The following is a 17,818-nucleotide window of genomic DNA, read 5'->3' as shown; positions in this document are numbered from 1 at the left end:
TTGAGCAGCGCAGCTTGAATCCGGGCAAATATGGGCCAAGCGCCAAAGCAGTAGCGACGTAATTAGGGAACATCCAGGCTCCCCTTAACCATTGTAGTAGGTAGTTAGCTCTGTGGTCGATAACGGGGGCTGAATATCAACGACATTCTTCTCACCTGCTTCACAAGTCCTCCATCTCCTTCGTCCAACTACGGATATAAAACTGCTTCTCATGAAGCAACTCCTACAACCGCCAGCGCAAGCCGGAAAATGGTTCCTCTTGCATGGCAGCGAAAAGCCAACACTGCTATCAAGGCATAACATAGTGAGAAAGCTACTCCCCGACACCCCCAATAACTACATCGTCTCAGGGTGATGCCATCTCTGTGCGGAATGAATCCATTCATGGATTCTTTATACACCACTCAATATACAGAAAGTGCAAGCGATTCATCCATGTTGAGAAGAGAGGAAGCTTCAAGGCATTTGTTTTGGTCTTTTCTCACTCCTTTGTTTTGAACGGTCTTTTCTCCTATTCATAATGATGGATTGGCCGCATCCCCTCTTTTTATAACTGCTTGAATGATATGCGGTCCGTCGATGATATTCTATCGTTGAACCAATCACATTCCATCTTGCTGCTAAGTCGTGGATATGAGTGTATGAGACATACTTCGCTAGGCGCCGGGACCAAGCTCCGGATTCAGCTCTTCCCATCAGCTACGTGCCTCTATTTATTACATATCGTGAATGGCTGAGATGACTTTTCTATTTCTTCCTCGCCATATCTCATCTGCTCTCTGGGTGATTTCTCCAACAGTCATAATTTCTCGACTCTGTAACACGGCGCCATAGCGTTTCTTCCGCAGGAAATAATTGAGCTCATTGTACACTTTGCCGATTATTTGACCTGCCTCCAGTTGCTTACGGGTCTCCCACGGCTTTCAATATGCCGTGGAGAGACCATCTTGGGGATGTATACCGGCACCTCCCGGGCCGCAATGTGAACAGGTTCCTTGCCTTGCATCGCGGCTACCGAGTAAATTTCCTACATGTCATCCTGAACCTGCAGTTCCCAGAAGTGCAACATGAAAATAATGAGCCGCTTAAATGTCGGGAGACCGTTGACGATATCCAAGCTTGCAATGAGTATCTTACCAGCCGAGTTTCAGAATTGTTTACGGCAATTAAGATTTTAGAGGAGCGAGAGCTCCCAAACCACCAACCAACAGGGCTATGTCTAACTATTGAATCTCCATTCCAGTCAGACAAAAATGATCGGCATTGTAATCACCGCAGATTTCATCGCTGGAGTGTCCAACTCCTTAACCCTGAAAACCTTCCCAAGCTCTTTTCAGTCCGTACTCTTATCATAGGTGAAAACAGGAAGAGAAATGCCGCATGCAAGGATGAACGACCACTCGACCTGCGTGTGATGGCTGACCTTGTTTCGAAACTTCTAAATCTGAAAGTTTTAGACTGTCGATATTTTCACGAGCGTTTCCCAAATTATTCAATCTACCCGGTTATCTCTCACTTCACTCGACCGTTGGGAGGGTCCCTGGAGCGATTCCAGACACGCCTTCGGCGAGGCGATTAGTAGTGATATGGTGCCTGCGAAACTGAAAACAGCTGGACTCTACTTTTGCAGTAACATAGATAGCCACCTGGGATGGCATGTGGACCAAAGCGCTGCTCTTCCGGATCTTGTCAGCCCTCTGTCCTATAACCTGCTTAACTCTCGCGTGTTCACACAGCGATTATTTGGAGCACCTGGATGTCAAGTTTCAACCCGCATCACCCTCTGGAATATGATATTTTCAAGGTCCGGGCGGCAAGAGTTCGAGTACACCAGGTTACAACGGCACGCACGAGCATTACCCTCCCCTTACAGAAAGTGGGGCAGATAAGCAATGGGCCCATAACAGGTTCAGGGAGGAACGAAGCCAGCTACGGTTATCAAACAGGCTTTTCCGTATAATACCGATTGATGAACCTAGGCCCATTCTTAGAATCATTTGCAAAATCACTGTGCAACATGCCGTCCCTGGAGAAGGCTTGTCTGCGAACGACATTGATGTGACGTCCTGGGCCAGACATGAAAGGGAAGTATACCAACTACCCTACAGCGAATCGGTGATCAGTTACATATTCTGCCTCGTGTGGAATTCCTATTTTGACATGGCGGGTTATCGGAGAATGGAGGCCAAGCGACGAGTTAAGCCAGCGCTTTCATGACGTTGCGCGCCATAATTTGAGCATGCCACACTGGCGGAAAAGTGGATGGACAGCAGATACTTTCCATAGCCTAGCCTTTCTTTACCTCTTACCTAGGCACTCCAATTTTACCGGAATACGCACGCGCTCAAAACACTAATCAAATCCATGGATGAGAAATAACGAAGTGACAGGACAATTTACTCCCTGTCAACTACAGGAGTTTATTAATAAGATCTGCAGGGGCTTTGCAACTAATCCTCGGCCAAGTGTTCCGATCAACTCGAGCGGTTAATTAGTTCTAGGATGACTGTTGACCCGAAATAGCCTAAGCATTGGCGGACACTATTAATGCACACGAGCCGCAGGGGCGGCGTTTGGGTCTGCGGAGGAACAGAATTTGTTCGGGGGTTGCAATGTGAGGAAGAGAGAAATGCTTGTACATACACATCATAGATCGGCTAGCAGATATTGTAAACCGTCAATTACGGTAACTATCCCTTGGTTAAATTGTTGGTAAAGTGAGCCTGGAAGTTATTTATCCAAGCGCCTGATATCGGTGCTGATTTGAACATTCCCCCCCTCATCTAAAGGCACTGCAGCTATAGCAGTGTTTGCTCACTGCCTTGATTCAGCCAGCCGATACCGAACTGGCAATGCAGAGCCAATAAGCAGTCGAAAATTGGGTTATCTATCTCCCAAAAAGCGGCTCAGTGTGCATGACGCTGCAGTCCTTTGATCCAAATTGGAGGTCTGCTCTCGCTATCCATTCCGTTGAAGTGCAAGTTATATAGGTGCCCAATTACCTGCCTATGTATAGGAAACAACACTCCCTTGCTACGTGCAATTAGGATATTTCTGGATCCAATAAGCTTGTGCAGTCGTGCTTGACGAGACCCTGGAATAATATGCTTGTTGGCGGCCATAGTTAGCTATGGCACCTACTATAGGCGCGGCCGGGATGTGAGACAAAGCCTTAGCGATAGGCGTAAACAGCGTATCCCAGAAAACGAACAAAGTGGGTAAGAAGTTGGAAGATTGATGGGGGAATATACAATTTTAAAGATTTTTGAATTCAAGAAATTCAAGCCGAAAAAAAAAAAAAAAAGAAAAGAAAGAAAAAACCTCATTAAAAAGGTTAAGTATCCTGAACCCGATGTGATTTGAACACATAACCTTCTGATCTGGAGTCAGACGCGCTACCGTTGCGCCACAGGTCCTGGGTTTGTTGAAGGGAGGTTTTACCTCTTTAAAGCCTTTTCTAGCAAATGTCGGGAGATTCCACCACGCTATTTAAAGGGATTCATGTATACATTTGGTGGAATGATCCTAACAAAAATTTTGTGGGTAGGATGTATTTAATGCTATTCATAGTTAAATGATAAGTCATTTCAAATCAGTAGGACGGTTCTGTTTCGTAGATCTCAGGCCTCAGCCCATGTCAGAGCGACCATATTTCTAACATCTTTACGACTGAACTGATACGACATTAAAGACAACACGAGAGAAAGTAAATATAAGAAAACAATCAAAAAACTACTTCTCTATTAAATACATGTTCTGCTGCGGGACTCCTTTCCGCACCTGAAGAAATCACAGCACGGAAAAATACGACATCCTTCCACAGCAAAAGAAACGGGGGATTTACAGGAAGGAAACTCTGGGATAAACACGTCAAATATACTACTATGTACTCTGTTCATTCCACTTGGCTTCCTTTTATCTTGCTACTCCATCGCATCCCATCTATCTTCATCTAAACCCCACCCCATCGCAATACCACGGGGATTCCTACAAAATGTAGAACCGTAGTTTATCTGAAACCATATAAAGAAGAACGGGAAAGAGGGCGGGCCAAAAAAAGTTGCAAAAAGAAAGCAAAGACGACAGAACAAACATAAAAATGGGGCAGGAGAAGTGCCGCATAAAATCAAGAAAGTAAAGTTTAGTTGATGAATTCAATCATGCAAAAAATATGACTTTGTTTGATTTGATGATTTTCTTCTGTTCTAAAACGCCAAATTTGGGACGACATTAAGGCGAGTTGGATTGACGTCTTTGAAGAGGGCATTGAGAGAATTCTATTCTAGAGGAAGTAGTCTGGGGTCCGGCGGGAGACCATGGGTTCCCCGGCGCGGGGACAGGGGTCAAATTGGAGGCTAAGGTAGGTGTAAAAAGAAAAGAAAAGAGTCGTGTCAGTAAATTTATTATTAAAGAAAATATAAAATTGTAAAATTATAAAAAAAAAAAAAATAAATAAAAATAAAGAAGAAGAAGAAGAAGAAGAAGAAGAGAGAGAGAGGCGGTGTGCCTGTCTCTTTGTAATCGGTTGTGGACGGTAGTAACATGGATGGAACGGCGGAAGGACTTACAAGGTGTATTTGAGATGCTCGTCGATCTCCATAATAGCAGCTTGGTTTCCGCATCGATAGCAGTAATTTGGAGCTGTTATAAATACACACGCAAGTGCATAAGGGGTTAGCATGTATTGTGGAAATATAAAATGTGGGAGGGCAGGGATTGAAATGTGAAGAGGGGGAGAGCGAGGAAGCTTTACCTGAAAATATAGTCACCACATTGCGATCCTGTGACCAGTTATACCCCTCCATTACCAGTTGATGAGCCCTAGCAACCAGGGTCAATCCATTGTTGTGATTAAACGCTTCCGAAATATCCTGACCAAACGTATACCCAGCGCCACGGGGTGAAATGCCCCAACCACATCTATCATCCGGGTCACTCCAGAGCAAATCACACATAGGTCCTTCATGGGGCACCTCCTGGATCCGATCCAGTGAGCGAATATTGTCCAGGGTGTCGATTGACGGGCTCAAGCCGCCGTGGAGACAGAATATCTGGTTATCGATGAGCGCGGTGAGGGGGAGGTAGTCGAAGAGATCTGTGAAGTATTTCCAGACATTTGCGTTGCCGTATTTCCGCAGACACTCGTCGTAGAATCCGTAGACTTGGGTAATCTGACGTGATTCGTGGTTACCGCGGAGGATGGTGATGCGTTGTGGATAACGGATCTTCAGGGCGACGAGGAGGGTCACGGTCTCGACGGAGTAGTAGCCGCGGTCAACGTAGTCGCCTTCAAATTATTACGTAGTCGTTAATACAAACAAGCGGGTGGATATATCGACGGTACAAAATCGCCTTACCCATGAAAAGATAATTAGTATCTGGATTAGGTCCACCGATACGGAACAGCTCCATGAGATCATGGAACTGGCCGTGTATATCTCCGCACACTGTCACTGGACATTTCTAGCAGGGCGACCACAAATCAGCTTTATGGGACCGAAACACACTCGACTTGATGGACAGGTTCTCCTTTGCAACCGAAATAAAGAATAAGGTGATACATACCACTGGCTGCACATTCGACTCCTCTTGTAATACTTCTCTCGCCTATAAATTTATAAAATACCCATCATTAGCGTTCAAGCGCAAGCCGGGGGTCATAAGCTCTTTCTGCTGAGTTCCGAAAGAGAATAAATAATTAATTACAACAGAAAAGGAACTGACCCTATCGCACAGTCTCTGTACATCTTGCTCTGCCAGCTGTTTGCAGGTCATAAGACTCTCAATCCAGCCATCAAGAGTGGGTATTGAGTCTGGGTCGCTTGTAGGGGAGAGGTTGTGAGGTTCAGGCGATCGACCCGAATCAATCTCCATTTTGTTGTCCATGTGTATGAGGAATGGGGACTCCAGTGATATATAAGGTATCGCCTGGTAATTGGAGGGGGAGTTGGAAGACGGGGCAGCGACTGGGTGCGGGCGCGTGGGGGAGCAAGGTAACAGACACTGGCTAGGGCGAAACTGAAGCAATGGATGGGTATCAACAAATCATGAGAATAAGGGCCGCAGGAGAATCGTAGCAAAGAATATTTATTCCAGGGCCAGATCAGGTACGGTATGTAGAGCTGTTGTGGGGGGGTTTGATTGTCAAGAGAACTGAACTGCGGCTCTTCTCTGCCAACCTTAAGAGTCTTTTGTGTTGGATTTGGTTAGTCTGGGCGGGCAGGGGGACTGGGATTCGCGCGCAAGCCACAGCCAGGAGCCACCCCTTCTAACTGCGCCACTTACAAAGGACAATTGCCCGCATTCCAGTTATTAACAGTGAGGTGCTTTTGATAATACTATTTACATTTGCTGTGGAGGTGCTTTGCTGTAACAGATCTTGCAAGGGACGTCGAAGTCATGATCCTATTAGCTTAGTTATTATGTACAGAAGAACAAAGGTGAATTGTATGTACAATTCAGTTATCGGTCTGGATAAACGTAAAAATTCACCGAGGTCACATCGAACATCAAATCAAAGGAACTACATGTTTTGGATATATATGGAGTCGCCATTGCATAACCATACGCGTAGCCCCCTAAATTATATCACCACCACCAAAGGCGCCTCCTCCAAATCCTCCTCCATATCCCCCTCCAAACCCACCTCGGCCTCCACGTCCCCCAGGGAATCCTGGACCCCCGCCCCGTCCCATTGGCGGTCCATTGCCGGGACCAACAGGGTCATATCTTGCCCCAGGAGGAACTTGAGGGTTATATTCATCACCACCACTTACCCCCCCACGTTGAAACATAGGATCATCAAATGTTGGATGCATCCCTCCGCCCCGCTGCGGTCCCAAATGTCCTACCAGTGGGTCATGCGGGCCCAAACTGGGGGGATACAGATCCCGTTCTCCAATATTTGGTGCCCGTGGTTGGCCCTGGCCCGGATAGATACCCCTGGGAGGCACATTGATTTCGTATTCATCCTCAAACCCAGGTGGAGGGAAGTCGGCCGCGGGAATTGGTCGTTGTGGAGGAACAGCCAGGGGGTCATTAAATGGATACGGACGAGCTGGTTCTGGTATGCGATCGTCACGCAGCGGATCTCGTATCGGCTGTCGTCCCGCCTGTTCGACCCTGTCCTGTCCAGCCACCAGCCGCGGGCGGCTGAAATCTTCGTATCCTTCCTTCTGTAGACCCGGAACAAGCTTCTGGATCACATTGATTCTGAACAGGCTAATGAGATCGGTGAGGCGGGATGGGGATATAAAAATTTGCTCGAGAGATCGGGAGGTCTCTGCAGATGCAGATTTGGATAGGGGGAGGGACGATTCGGAAATGTAGTCCTTGACGGGCAAATCGAAAGTTGTGGTCTTGTCGTGGCCCAGGGCCAGCGCGAAGATGATAGCGTTGCCACCGAGTCGGCTGACTTTTAGCAAAAATTGCATGGAGGATTGGGGGTGGGCATATTTGAAAGCGTAGGTGGAGCCGGCATTCCACTCTTTCGGGAGCGGTGATGAGGGTTCCTGCGATTCTATTTTGTAGGGGAGGCGCGTTAGCAGATAATAGATACTACTATATGTATATTTATTAGGAAACAGGAGGTTGACGAACCTATTTTGTGATCTTCTTCAAGGCCAATAAGCCTAAAGTCAACGGCGCTCATACAAGCATGGCCAACCAGTGCTATGGCTTCCCAGGCATTCTTCAGTGGCACCTCGGCATCTCCCAGGCACGCGGCAGCGCGATCAAGAATATTTTGCGATGAAAGAGCTTGTTCCGCTCTGCTAGTAGAGTTGGGGGTATCCATGGTCGGAAGATAAGGGGAAGATGTTATGTTCTCAGGAATGAGAGGCGATCCCAAGGCACAGAGTGCGGATGGAATACGAAAGGATCAAACATAAACTGTTCGCGTCGGCCGCTTAGGCCGCCATTGCATGACGTAATTGGGGGTTATCGCTTTTGATGGAAAAGAGCAGTGAACATGGGTGCTGACTAAACACATTATCCGGCCACTCAGATAATAGGTATTCCAGTACTATACATACCCAAGTTGCCTGCCTCCCTTTAAATGTCTAGATATTTTTTATATGGTGAGTGTTTGTTTGGAAGGAAAATAAGAAGTTCATACTAGATAATTTTTGCTTCTAGGAGCTTGAAGGAAATACCTTTTGCTTTTGGAAACTGTCCTTACACTTTGAACACCAAAGTTTGTCCAGCTGCTGTTATCCAAGAAGTCAAAATTATTTACCTTAAGGGTGAAATGGACAGCGGTGTTGAATTTCCTTTCTTGTAGACACACCCTATGTGCGTAAACCGTCAATTCGTGGGCGGTTCCAATCCAACAAAAGATAGACAGGTTGCTCATAAATACTGCCGGCACAAAAGAACCCGGGTTTGGAACGGAATGGGGCATCTTCGCCTTCTGGTGAACTAGCGCATTAGCTGAATAGCACGCCAATCAAGGGGCAATGGCGTAGTTGGGAGCGCGTTTGACTGAAGTAAGAACTTCACCACTACAGGATTTGGCACAGCCAATTCCAGTTAGCAATCAGAAGGTCACCGGTTCGATCCCGGTTTGCCCCATACCTAGAAATTCCCAATTTCATTCTTTTTTTACCTCGATTCTTTTTTTTGAAACATGCTTTTGCTTGTCTTCCATAATTACATTCACTCATCCTGCTGTTAACTGCGTCAAATAAATATGCATACCACTACGTCCGTATTCGCCTTGAAAGGAGTTTTCCCTGGCGTCGACTCTCCCCTGTTTTTCCAACATATGTAAATCCGCTGAAGTCCGTAGAAGAGAGTGAACAGGCCAATTGATATATCCATGGACAAGAAGGGATATGCACCAAGCCTGAAAATATCTTAGTGGGGGCATATTCTGAAACGCGCTCGAGCCCCTGATTGACATTAAAGCAGGCCATTTCAGGATTCAGGAACGGCTAATTTCGTATCCTCTTTGGTTTATTCAGTGCTAAAAGTTTGGGGACAAAAGCAGCGTGAGGGATTCTTGGAAAGGGCCTGTCCACCGTTCAACCTTAACCTGGAAGTAATTAATAGATAGAAATTAGATGGGAAAAAAAAAAAAAAAAAAAAAAGTAAAAAAAGAAAAAGACTTCATTCAGTATTCCATTATCGACCGCACAACTAACTACACAATGTCACTTGGTTCCAATCATCTTTGTCTTTTTGGCTTCAAGGCAAGCTGGCTTTGTTGATTCATCAGAGGATGGTGAATGAGAGGATGTTGCACTTTGAAACCTCTTATCTCATCTAGCTAGATATATTTGAAAGCTGTCAAATTCTGAAGAAGGCGTCTTATTAGCTGGGAATTGGAGATGGAACTTTTTGTGTGTGTGTGTGTGTCAGAGGACAGGGGGAGATTTTATAAAATATTCTTCCTCTTGTGACTGACAGGGGTCATCCAGCACATAAGTATGCATGCTTAATTCTTGTGGGAGCTCCATCCATCAGGGCTTGTGTAGCTTGTAGCTTGTAGCCTGTAGGGCCGTGTTCCACATCTGGGATGGCTAAATTTATACTGAAAATCGGATCGTTTTCCCCTTTGCTTTATTGTCTCTTACAAAACAACTTTAATTCTATGGAGTATTCTAGTCGAGTCAGCCGGAGACAATGGTCGTTCGTGTACTTTGGACCAATGGAATAACTAATAGACACGCGGAGGATATGGCAAAATCCGGGCAACCAAAATTATCGACTGTGGTAGCACACGTCGAACGATTATTGCCTTACTTCCATTGGCCTGTCCATTTATATGACACTCGCCCCCTGATCTCTGAAGTACAGACCGGTCTTTATTCACAGCTGTCTCGGAGAATGTGTCCTTTGCCAACCCTCGCACGCCGCCTGTTGAGCAGAATCAGCCCGGAACACCTGGACTGCTAATTTTATCAGCCAAGGGAGAGAGCTAAAACACGTTCCTTGATTATACCTGTAAAACATTGCAATGATCATCATACTTATTCCATCACCCCCTTTTTCCATCGGAACGTTGACGGAGACAGAGCCCATATATATAACTATCAGTGATGGATGGAGGAACCTTGGAAAAGACCTCCATGTTTCCAAGCTGTTCACCCTCAACCACCCCTGCAAGGGTTGCAGCGCTGGGTGTTGGATCATCAAAAACAATTTAAATTCATGTAGACTTTGCCAGCTCGGCCTCGAGAGCCTCAGGGGTGAAGGCGGACGCGGTAAGCACTTGGCCCTCAAGCAGCAGCAACCATGCGGTAGGTAAGCTGTGGGCAGTGTCCACGGGGTACCTATGAATGCATGCACATGTACATGTACAGACAAACATACATCCGCTGGAGACGGAAAGTAAGTAAGAAAGGAACATTCTTGGCCTGAGAAAAACATTGAGGGATTTTAAATTTAAAGAATTTTCCTTAATTTCTCCTTGTCACTCCGGCGAAAGCAGAGCCATCCATTATCTGTAAAGCTAGAGACAGGTGTGGGACAAGTTCAACCTCTCAGGTTGCTTTCGGGAGATATCTGACCTAACCAAGGACTGTCAAAAGTTTCCAGCTTTAGTTATACGATTTAACTAACAATTAAACCCGGAAGATGTTATCGACATCAGCAAGACTAGGAGAGTAAAAGGCGAATGACTGACTCGATTGGAAGAGAGTTTTCTATTCCATGGGATACCGCGCGAGTCTGGCCAAATTGAGACTCTTCTTCTTCCGCAATTGTTGGTTTTCGTGAGCTATCAAAAAAGCCCAGACACGACACGGGGTGCAAAGCGTCTCCAGAGGGAGGGTCCTGGTACCTTGTTCACGCGGGCAGAGTTGGCGGGGGTGAGGTACCTATACCGCCTGTGCGGCAGGCCACTAGGCCTGATCGGGGTGTGCTTGGCGCCCCTGAAAAATGAGTTGGGCTTTGAACTTCATCCTGATTCTGTCCCGGATTCCAGCTTCCAACAAGCTTCCAGCTTCCAGCTTCCAGCTTCCAGATTCCAGATTCCGGATTCTGGATTTCCTGCCGTTCCTGGCACGAGCACACGGCTGCCTCGCCGTTCAGTTCTCAGCCCGTTCGAACCAGGCGAGTTCTCATGACTACGTGACAAGAGAGTCCTTCTCGCGAACCCGCAGCGCCCGCGGTGGTCGTGTCGTTCCTTGTTGGCTGCATTATTTAACTACCCTCGCTTTGGTTCTCCTCCGCCCTCAACCAATCTCCCCTCCCCACTTGACGTTTCCCATCGCTCATTTAGTGGTGTATCCACCGACTGCGAGAGCCGCCATCCCGGTTGACTGCTTAGCCCAAGTCCAATGAATGCTCCTAGTGTTTGCATTCGCTTCTGATATCGTCGAGTGCACCTGCGGGTGGACCAGCCCTGTCAGGAACGCGGGTGATATTTAGATGAACCTTGGTTGGGTTCTTCAAAAAGTTCGACCCACAGTCGACTTCATTCGGGTAGTTACATTCCACCCCCTCCTCTACCTAAAATCGTTTGGGGAACCATCGACTTTCTTCCTCTCAGTCTCCTACTCCGTACACATTTTGACTGACCACCATGAACTGGTCTACAATATGCTAACAGGGGAGGGTGTTTAGGAGTGGCAGTCACATTACTCTCGTTCCCGAAACAGCCTATTCCAATTCGCAATTGCAACAATCCTCGTCCTCACGATTCGTCCCTAGTTAACGAAACCGACTCGTTGTGTTTTTACCTGACGGACCGCGTTTTTTGACGACGACCACGACCACGACCACGACCACGACCACTTCTGTCATTCATGACCCCAATCCAACTTACCACTTGCAGTTAATTTTCATCTTGACGTACTTCCAGCTTTCCTCTTTCCCACCCACGTTTTACGTTGAGACGCTCGCTTTTCCTCTCTCACCATGGCATTCCTGTTTAAATCAAAAAAACACAATCAAGCCGCAAATTCTGGCTTACCACCAGCGACGAGAACCATTCATACCTCAGAAGGAACTGCTTCGGGTCCTTCAGCAGTACCCCCCAATGGTGCACGGGATGGTGGACCAGTGCAGTCCCCAGGCTCTGGGAGCACGAACAACTCGTTGAACTCTCTGACTGGTACTGCTAGTTCTGAACAATCTAGGTCACGGAGGGATAGAGCCGACTCAGAATCCCAGGTGCGTTATTTCTGTCTAATTTAAGAGACGCACTGGGAGATATTGGGCCATCTTTGGGGATAAGCTTTTACACTTGTTTCGCAGCATCGTTATTACTTTCAAAAGATAAGATTGTCTGTGCTATGGCTAACTTGCCACTGATTAGGGACCACGAACACAAATACAAAATGGAAACAACGCACCATCGCCAGTTCCAAACCCCGCTCTTTTCCCATGGTCTCAACGTCGAATGAATTTCCCTAGCCAGAATTTTCGACCTTTTCCACGATATGGCGCTGCGGTTAACGGTGTGGCATCAAAAGAGGGCGATATTTACATGATGGGTGGGTTGGTTGATGGATCAACTGCCAAAGGGGATTTGTGGATGGTAGAAAACAATGGAGGCAACATGTCCTGCTTCCCTATCACCCCTGTGACTGAAGGCCCGGGGCCCAGAGTTGGCCACGCAAGTTTACTAGTCGGAAATGCGTTCATTGTGTTTGGTGGAGATACAAAAACAGATGACAATGATTCTTTGGACGATACATTATATCTGTTAAATACTTGTGAGCATCTCTGTCTTCCATTAGCCGTTTAAATACTTTGTTGGTAGACAGATCGCTTATCTCTCTCCAGCATCCCGACAGTGGTCTCGCGCTGTTCCTCCGGGTCCTCGACCCGCCGGAAGATATGGCCACACATTGAATATAATAGGCTCCAAGATTTATATCTTTGGTGGCCAGGTGGAGGGCTTTTTCTTTAACGACTTGGTTGCCTTCGATTTGAATGCGCTTCAAAATCCATCAAATAAGTGGGAATATTTAATCCGCAACAGTCATGATGGTGGACCACCCCCAGGAAAAATCCCACCCGCTCGGACGAACCACACCATCGTCAGTTTCAGTGATAAACTTTACTTGTGAGTTCCTCCAAATGATGGTATATTGAAAGCTAGTGCTAACCTCGGTAGGTTTGGTGGAACGAATGGGCTACAATGGTTTAATGACGTTTGGTGCTACGACCCCAGAACGAATCTCTGGACACAGCTAGACTATGTTGGATTGGTACCTGCAGCAAGAGAGGGGCATGCTGCTGCCATAGTTAATGACGTCATGTATATCTTCTCTGGACGCACTGAAGAAGGCGCAGATTTGGCGGACCTGGCTGCGTTCCGTATCCCCACCAGACGATGGTATTCCTTCCAAAACATGGGACCATCACCATCTGCCCGCTCTGGCCACAGCATGACCACATTCGGCAAACAAATTATAGTTCTCGGGGGCGAACCGAGTACTGCACCCCGAGATCCAGAGGAGCTGAGCCTAGTGTATGTTTTGGACACCTCCAAAATTCGATATCCTAGTGAACCTAGTCCCACTTCTCCAACGGGCAATGGTCCCCGCAAGATGGGCCCACCAGATCGACCAGGTGTATCAGGTCGTACATCCCGCGAGGCTAATAACTCAACTCCAGACTTACAGAACCGCCGTGGGCAGCCGTCGGGTCGCGAAAGTGCCACTTCTGGGAGGCCTGATGCATCGAGTCCTGCCCCTGGCGGTCCAAATTCTCGCCTACCTCGCGCATCAATTGCCCAAGCACCAGCCGGCCCGCCTCCTCCTGGTCAAGCGCCAACACCAACATCAAGGGGCCCCAACACTGGTGGCAACCATGGCTCACGAAACAAACCCCCCAAAGGGGAAAGGGGAATCACACCTGTCGATAACCAGAGACCTATTGGTAATGAAAGAGATAGAGCAGGACCTGGGATGCGTGATGCGATGGCAGGTGCCGGCCCAGGACGAGAACTGAGCCCCGTTGCTGGTGGTCGCCGGACGCCAATCCAGCAATCTTCTTCGCGGCTATCTGCTAGAGCTATGGAAGCCGGAGAAGCTGCCCCACTAGTGACACCCGCAAGACAACGCTCCCTACGACAAAGACGTCAGAACTCTATAGATAGCGTAGATGACTCCATTCTGGGCAAACTTGGCAATGTTGAGGGGTCGGAACAAAGAAGCTATAGGAATTCCAGAAATTTTACCGACGAACCTCGCTCCCCACGCCTGACACCCCACCAAGAAGCTCTTATAAAGGAGCTCGAAACAGCAAAAGCCAGGAATGCTTGGTATGCTTCAGAATTAGCATTGGCCCGAAAGGCAGGATATAATATCAACCCCCCGAATCCTTCTATCCTTGACCAACGATCGATAGACGCCTTTAAAGAAGAAGATCGTCCTTTGATCGAGGCTTTCCTTTCCATGCGGTCGGAGCTGGCGAAGATGCAAGCTGCTGTTGACCGTCAGGCAGCAATTGCGTCGAAGCGGGTAGCAGAAGCGGAACATCAAAGGGACGCTGCCATTAACGAAGCTGTCTATGCCCAAGCTAAACTTGCTGCCCAGGGAGGTAGCCCACGAGGGACACCCCAATCAGATCGTAACGGCCGCGATATTGATGAAAAAAATCCTGATCGATCTGCTGAAATAAGTCGACGGCTAGCCCTTGCTCTTGCCTCACAATCAGAAATGAAAGCGAAGGCAGAAGCGTTGATGTTGGAGCTTCAAGATGAGAAGAAAGCACGAGAGTTGGCCGAGGAACTTCATGAGGTAACGAGTAAAAGACTCTCGGAAATGGAATCGCAGAATAACAACCTGGAATTGGAAAGTTTGCGGACCGAGCTCCATCAATTACAGGCTGCGTTCCGAGAAGAGGCTGTCCTCCGATCCGAAGCGGAGAGTGCTCTTAAGCTCGCTCTAATTGATAAAAATGAATTATCCCAGAATGTGGATGATCTCCGTAGCCGTCTGGAAAGTCATGGAACTGATGTTGTATCCCTTCGCGAAGCGGTCACCGCTTCCGCAGCTAGAGCTGAGCTTATGGAAAGACAGTTGGAGGAGGAACGTGAACACCGTGAAGGTTTGGAGAGGAAACTTCTGCAGCTTAGAGCGGAGCATGAGGAGCAGACGACGGAACTCGAAAATGCTGCTCGGCGATTGAAAGATGCTGAAGAATTGGCCGAAACCCATGCAAGGGAAGCAGAGAGTCATAGATCGGCGTTCTTGGCCGGTCTGGACCGTGCCTCCTCCCATCATTCTGACACTGGCTCTAAGTCACTCTCTGACCAACGAGTGGAGGCTCTGAAGGAGCAAGTTGACCGTGCAAATGAGCTTGTAAAGACCAATCGCCAGGCAGCAAATGAGGCCTCTGAGAAACTTCGACGAGCAGAGGAGCGGATTGCTGGTTTGGAGCAGTACCAAGAACAGGCTAGTCGGGAAGGTCTTCAGCTTCGGAGACAACTCCAGTCAGCTTTGAAAGAGAGCCAAGCGTTGAGTAATGAGAACCGAGAAGTAAAGGCACAACTTGAGAGCCACCAACGCGACACTAGTGCTTTGGCAATACAACATGGGGCGCTGAAAGAGCTACTCGGAGAGCGTGGTATAAGTGCGGATAATAGACGATCCCCACTCCTTGACTCCCCTGGCTCTCGGTTCGGAACCCCTGAGCATGCTCGTCTTCGCGAACTGGAGCAGCAGCTTCAGGCAAGTCTAAAAGCGCACGAAGAAATGAAATTATCATTTGAATCGAGAGAACAGGAGGCTGATCGAGCTTACCATGAGAAGCTTGAGCAGCTTGAAAATGATTACCAATCCGCTGTCCATTATGTGAAGGGAACAGAGAAAATGCTGAAGAGGATGAAGGACGAGCTTTCCAAATATAAATCCCAGAACTCGAAACTGCAGACGGAATTAGACGCAGCTTTGCAAAAAGCTGATTCTTCATCTACCCCATCGGCGGACGCATTAGCTCAATGGGAGGCTGAGCGTTCAGCTTTGCATCAAACTCTCTCTGAACTTCAGTCGAAGACTTCGACTTCAGTTGCTAACTTAGAAACCCAGTTGGCAAAACTACAGCAAGACCTCACCGCTGTACAAGCTGAAAGGGATCAGAGCCGGTCCGAGCAAGCAAACATCAAAAGTGAGCTGTCTAACATCACAGAAAAGAGCCGTGTGGACCTAGAGCAGCTTAAAAGTGAGAATACCCTTCTTGAAACCCGGGCGCTAGATGCGGAACGGAAAGTTACAATGCTCCTTGACCAGGTCGAATCATCCGTTACGAATTATCGACGACAGTCCCAACAAGTTCTGTCCCAATCCAACGGATTGAGCCGTACCATCAGCAACTCGTCGAGCAACATAATCAGCGGCCGTCCAAGAGCTGACAGTAACGCTTCCCAAGACGAGTCCTTCCTAAACTATCGTGGTTCCTTCGCACTCGATTCCCTCGCCACTGAGCTAGACGCTCTCCGAAGCCATTGGGAAAACACAAACAGAAATTACCGACTAAGCACCCAGTTCGATTTCGATCGTACCCCCACCAAGGAAACATACGGTGAGAACTGCTTGAGCGATAATCTGGCTAATTGGCGGAAACGATTGGATGAAGAGGAGCGGGCTTGCACCCCCGTTAGAACACCAACGACAGGACCCGCAGCCGGTGACCCCACAGCGTCAACGAAGGATAACATGATTTGATGTGAAGCAATTTGACTCCATCTGTTTCTGAACGGGAAATTCTTCTACTAAGAAACTAATTCACGCAGGCTGTATGGAAGGTTCTTCTGCTGGTTGGTTCAGATACCTCCTCGTTCCGCGTTTGGTGGAAGGGTGAGCAGTGATTGTAGACATTGATGGTCTTCTAATCACTAAGTGATGTTGTTCGGGAATCTGGATTCTATAAAATATCCTTACCTCCTACCCCGGCCTCTTTCCCCCCCCCCCCCCCCCTTCCTTTTTTTTTTTTTTTAATCTTATACTGGTATTAGCTAATTCCTTTGTCCTGGATTTGGCTTGTTTAAGCCTTTAATTGTATTTTTTGCAATCAACTTTTCCTCCTACGCTCACCTTTCACTTGTTCCTCTTACTATTCCTATTTTCTTTCAATTTTTACCGATATATGTTTCTTTAACCTTCGTATTCCTACCTATTTCCACGTCAATTTTCTTGCACTTTCCATAATCTATCTCTGTTTCCGTTATTTTGCTCTTACGGCACGCGATACTCCTGGTTCTTACCCTTTTCTTTCGAACTTTTCTCTCTTTCCAGACTTCATTATGTCTATGATATTTGTATCCTTCTATTTATCTTCTACGGGAGACATGGATAGTCCTATAGTATATATATCTATATACCTATACCTATAGGTTTATTTTGATACAGAAATTATTTTATCATCTCCTAAGATTGTACCTCGTTTTCTTTCAACATTTCTTGGATACATTCATTTCACTTGCCCTTTCATGTGCAGTAATTGATTTTTTTTTTTTTTTTTTCCCCCTTGATGTAATCTTAATTGGCTTCAGCCTCTGGTTTAGGGTCGTTGAATATTTTCTTATACATCTCTCCTCAACTCTTCCTATATCCTATCTTTCGCTTTGCTGCTTTTGCTGCTTTCTCTCTTGTTAACTTGTTCAAACTCTACTCTGATATCCCCCCGATTTGTTTCTAGAAGTAGATATGTCGTCTCATCCCTCTGTTATTTGTTTAGCTAGTTTTGTTGCTTATGATATCTTTTTACTCCTTGTTCAACCTTTCATCTATATTTTATTTCTTTCTATCATCCCTGAAATAGAGATGTTCGAACAACCCTTATTTCTTTCAAATCGTTTGCAGACTTCCTTCTGTTTGGTCACTACCTTTCGTTGTTGACACACGGGATGTTTTACGGTTGG

General features: G+C 47.0%; 4 protein-coding genes and 2 non-coding genes across 6 annotated transcripts; 3 read left to right on the top strand and 3 right to left on the bottom strand.

The window, feature by feature from the left end:
- Positions 1-928: 928 nt before the first annotated feature.
- On the top strand, positions 929-2,217 carry PAAG_05131 (hypothetical protein; the record flags this gene model as incomplete). The annotated part of the gene is made up of 3 exons (XM_015845479.1): positions 929-1,336; positions 1,458-1,876; positions 1,947-2,217. The coding sequence occupies 3 exons, from the start codon at positions 929-931 to the stop codon at positions 2,215-2,217; spliced, it is 1,098 nt and encodes a 365-aa protein (XP_015699705.1).
- A 1,127-nt stretch (positions 2,218-3,344) lies between these two features.
- Positions 3,345-3,416, bottom strand: PAAG_11988. The gene has a single exon. It is a non-coding gene; the product is annotated as a tRNA-Trp (tRNA).
- A 1,148-nt stretch (positions 3,417-4,564) lies between these two features.
- Positions 4,565-5,874, bottom strand: PAAG_05129 (serine/threonine protein phosphatase 2A; the record flags this gene model as incomplete). The annotated part of the gene is made up of 5 exons (XM_015845478.1): positions 4,565-4,641; positions 4,754-5,287; positions 5,358-5,463; positions 5,566-5,607; positions 5,725-5,874. The coding sequence occupies 5 exons, from the start codon at positions 5,872-5,874 to the stop codon at positions 4,565-4,567; spliced, it is 909 nt and encodes a 302-aa protein (XP_015699704.1).
- Positions 5,875-6,578: 704 nt separating this feature from the next.
- On the bottom strand, positions 6,579-7,795 carry PAAG_05128 (hypothetical protein; the record flags this gene model as incomplete). The annotated part of the gene is made up of 2 exons (XM_002792946.2): positions 6,579-7,519; positions 7,600-7,795. 2 exons carry the CDS (start codon positions 7,793-7,795, stop codon positions 6,579-6,581), a joined length of 1,137 nt encoding a protein of 378 aa, XP_002792992.1.
- Positions 7,796-8,450: 655 nt separating this feature from the next.
- On the top strand, positions 8,451-8,571 carry PAAG_11987. The gene has a single exon. It is a non-coding gene; the product is annotated as a tRNA-Phe (tRNA).
- Positions 8,572-11,862: 3,291 nt separating this feature from the next.
- On the top strand, positions 11,863-16,622 carry PAAG_05127 (kelch-domain-containing protein; the record flags this gene model as incomplete). The annotated part of the gene is made up of 4 exons (XM_015845477.1): positions 11,863-12,117; positions 12,263-12,662; positions 12,733-13,015; positions 13,067-16,622. The coding sequence occupies 4 exons, from the start codon at positions 11,863-11,865 to the stop codon at positions 16,620-16,622; spliced, it is 4,494 nt and encodes a 1,497-aa protein (XP_015699703.1).
- Between the last annotated feature and the right edge of the window lie 1,196 nt (positions 16,623-17,818).

Source organism: Paracoccidioides lutzii, assembly GCF_000150705.2.
Source record: "Paracoccidioides lutzii Pb01 unplaced genomic scaffold supercont2.13, whole genome shotgun sequence".
NCBI classification, from domain to species: domain Eukaryota; kingdom Fungi; phylum Ascomycota; class Eurotiomycetes; order Onygenales; family Ajellomycetaceae; genus Paracoccidioides; species Paracoccidioides lutzii.
Note: the sequence above shows the minus strand (reverse complement) of the source record. Positions and strands in the feature narration are given on the sequence as shown.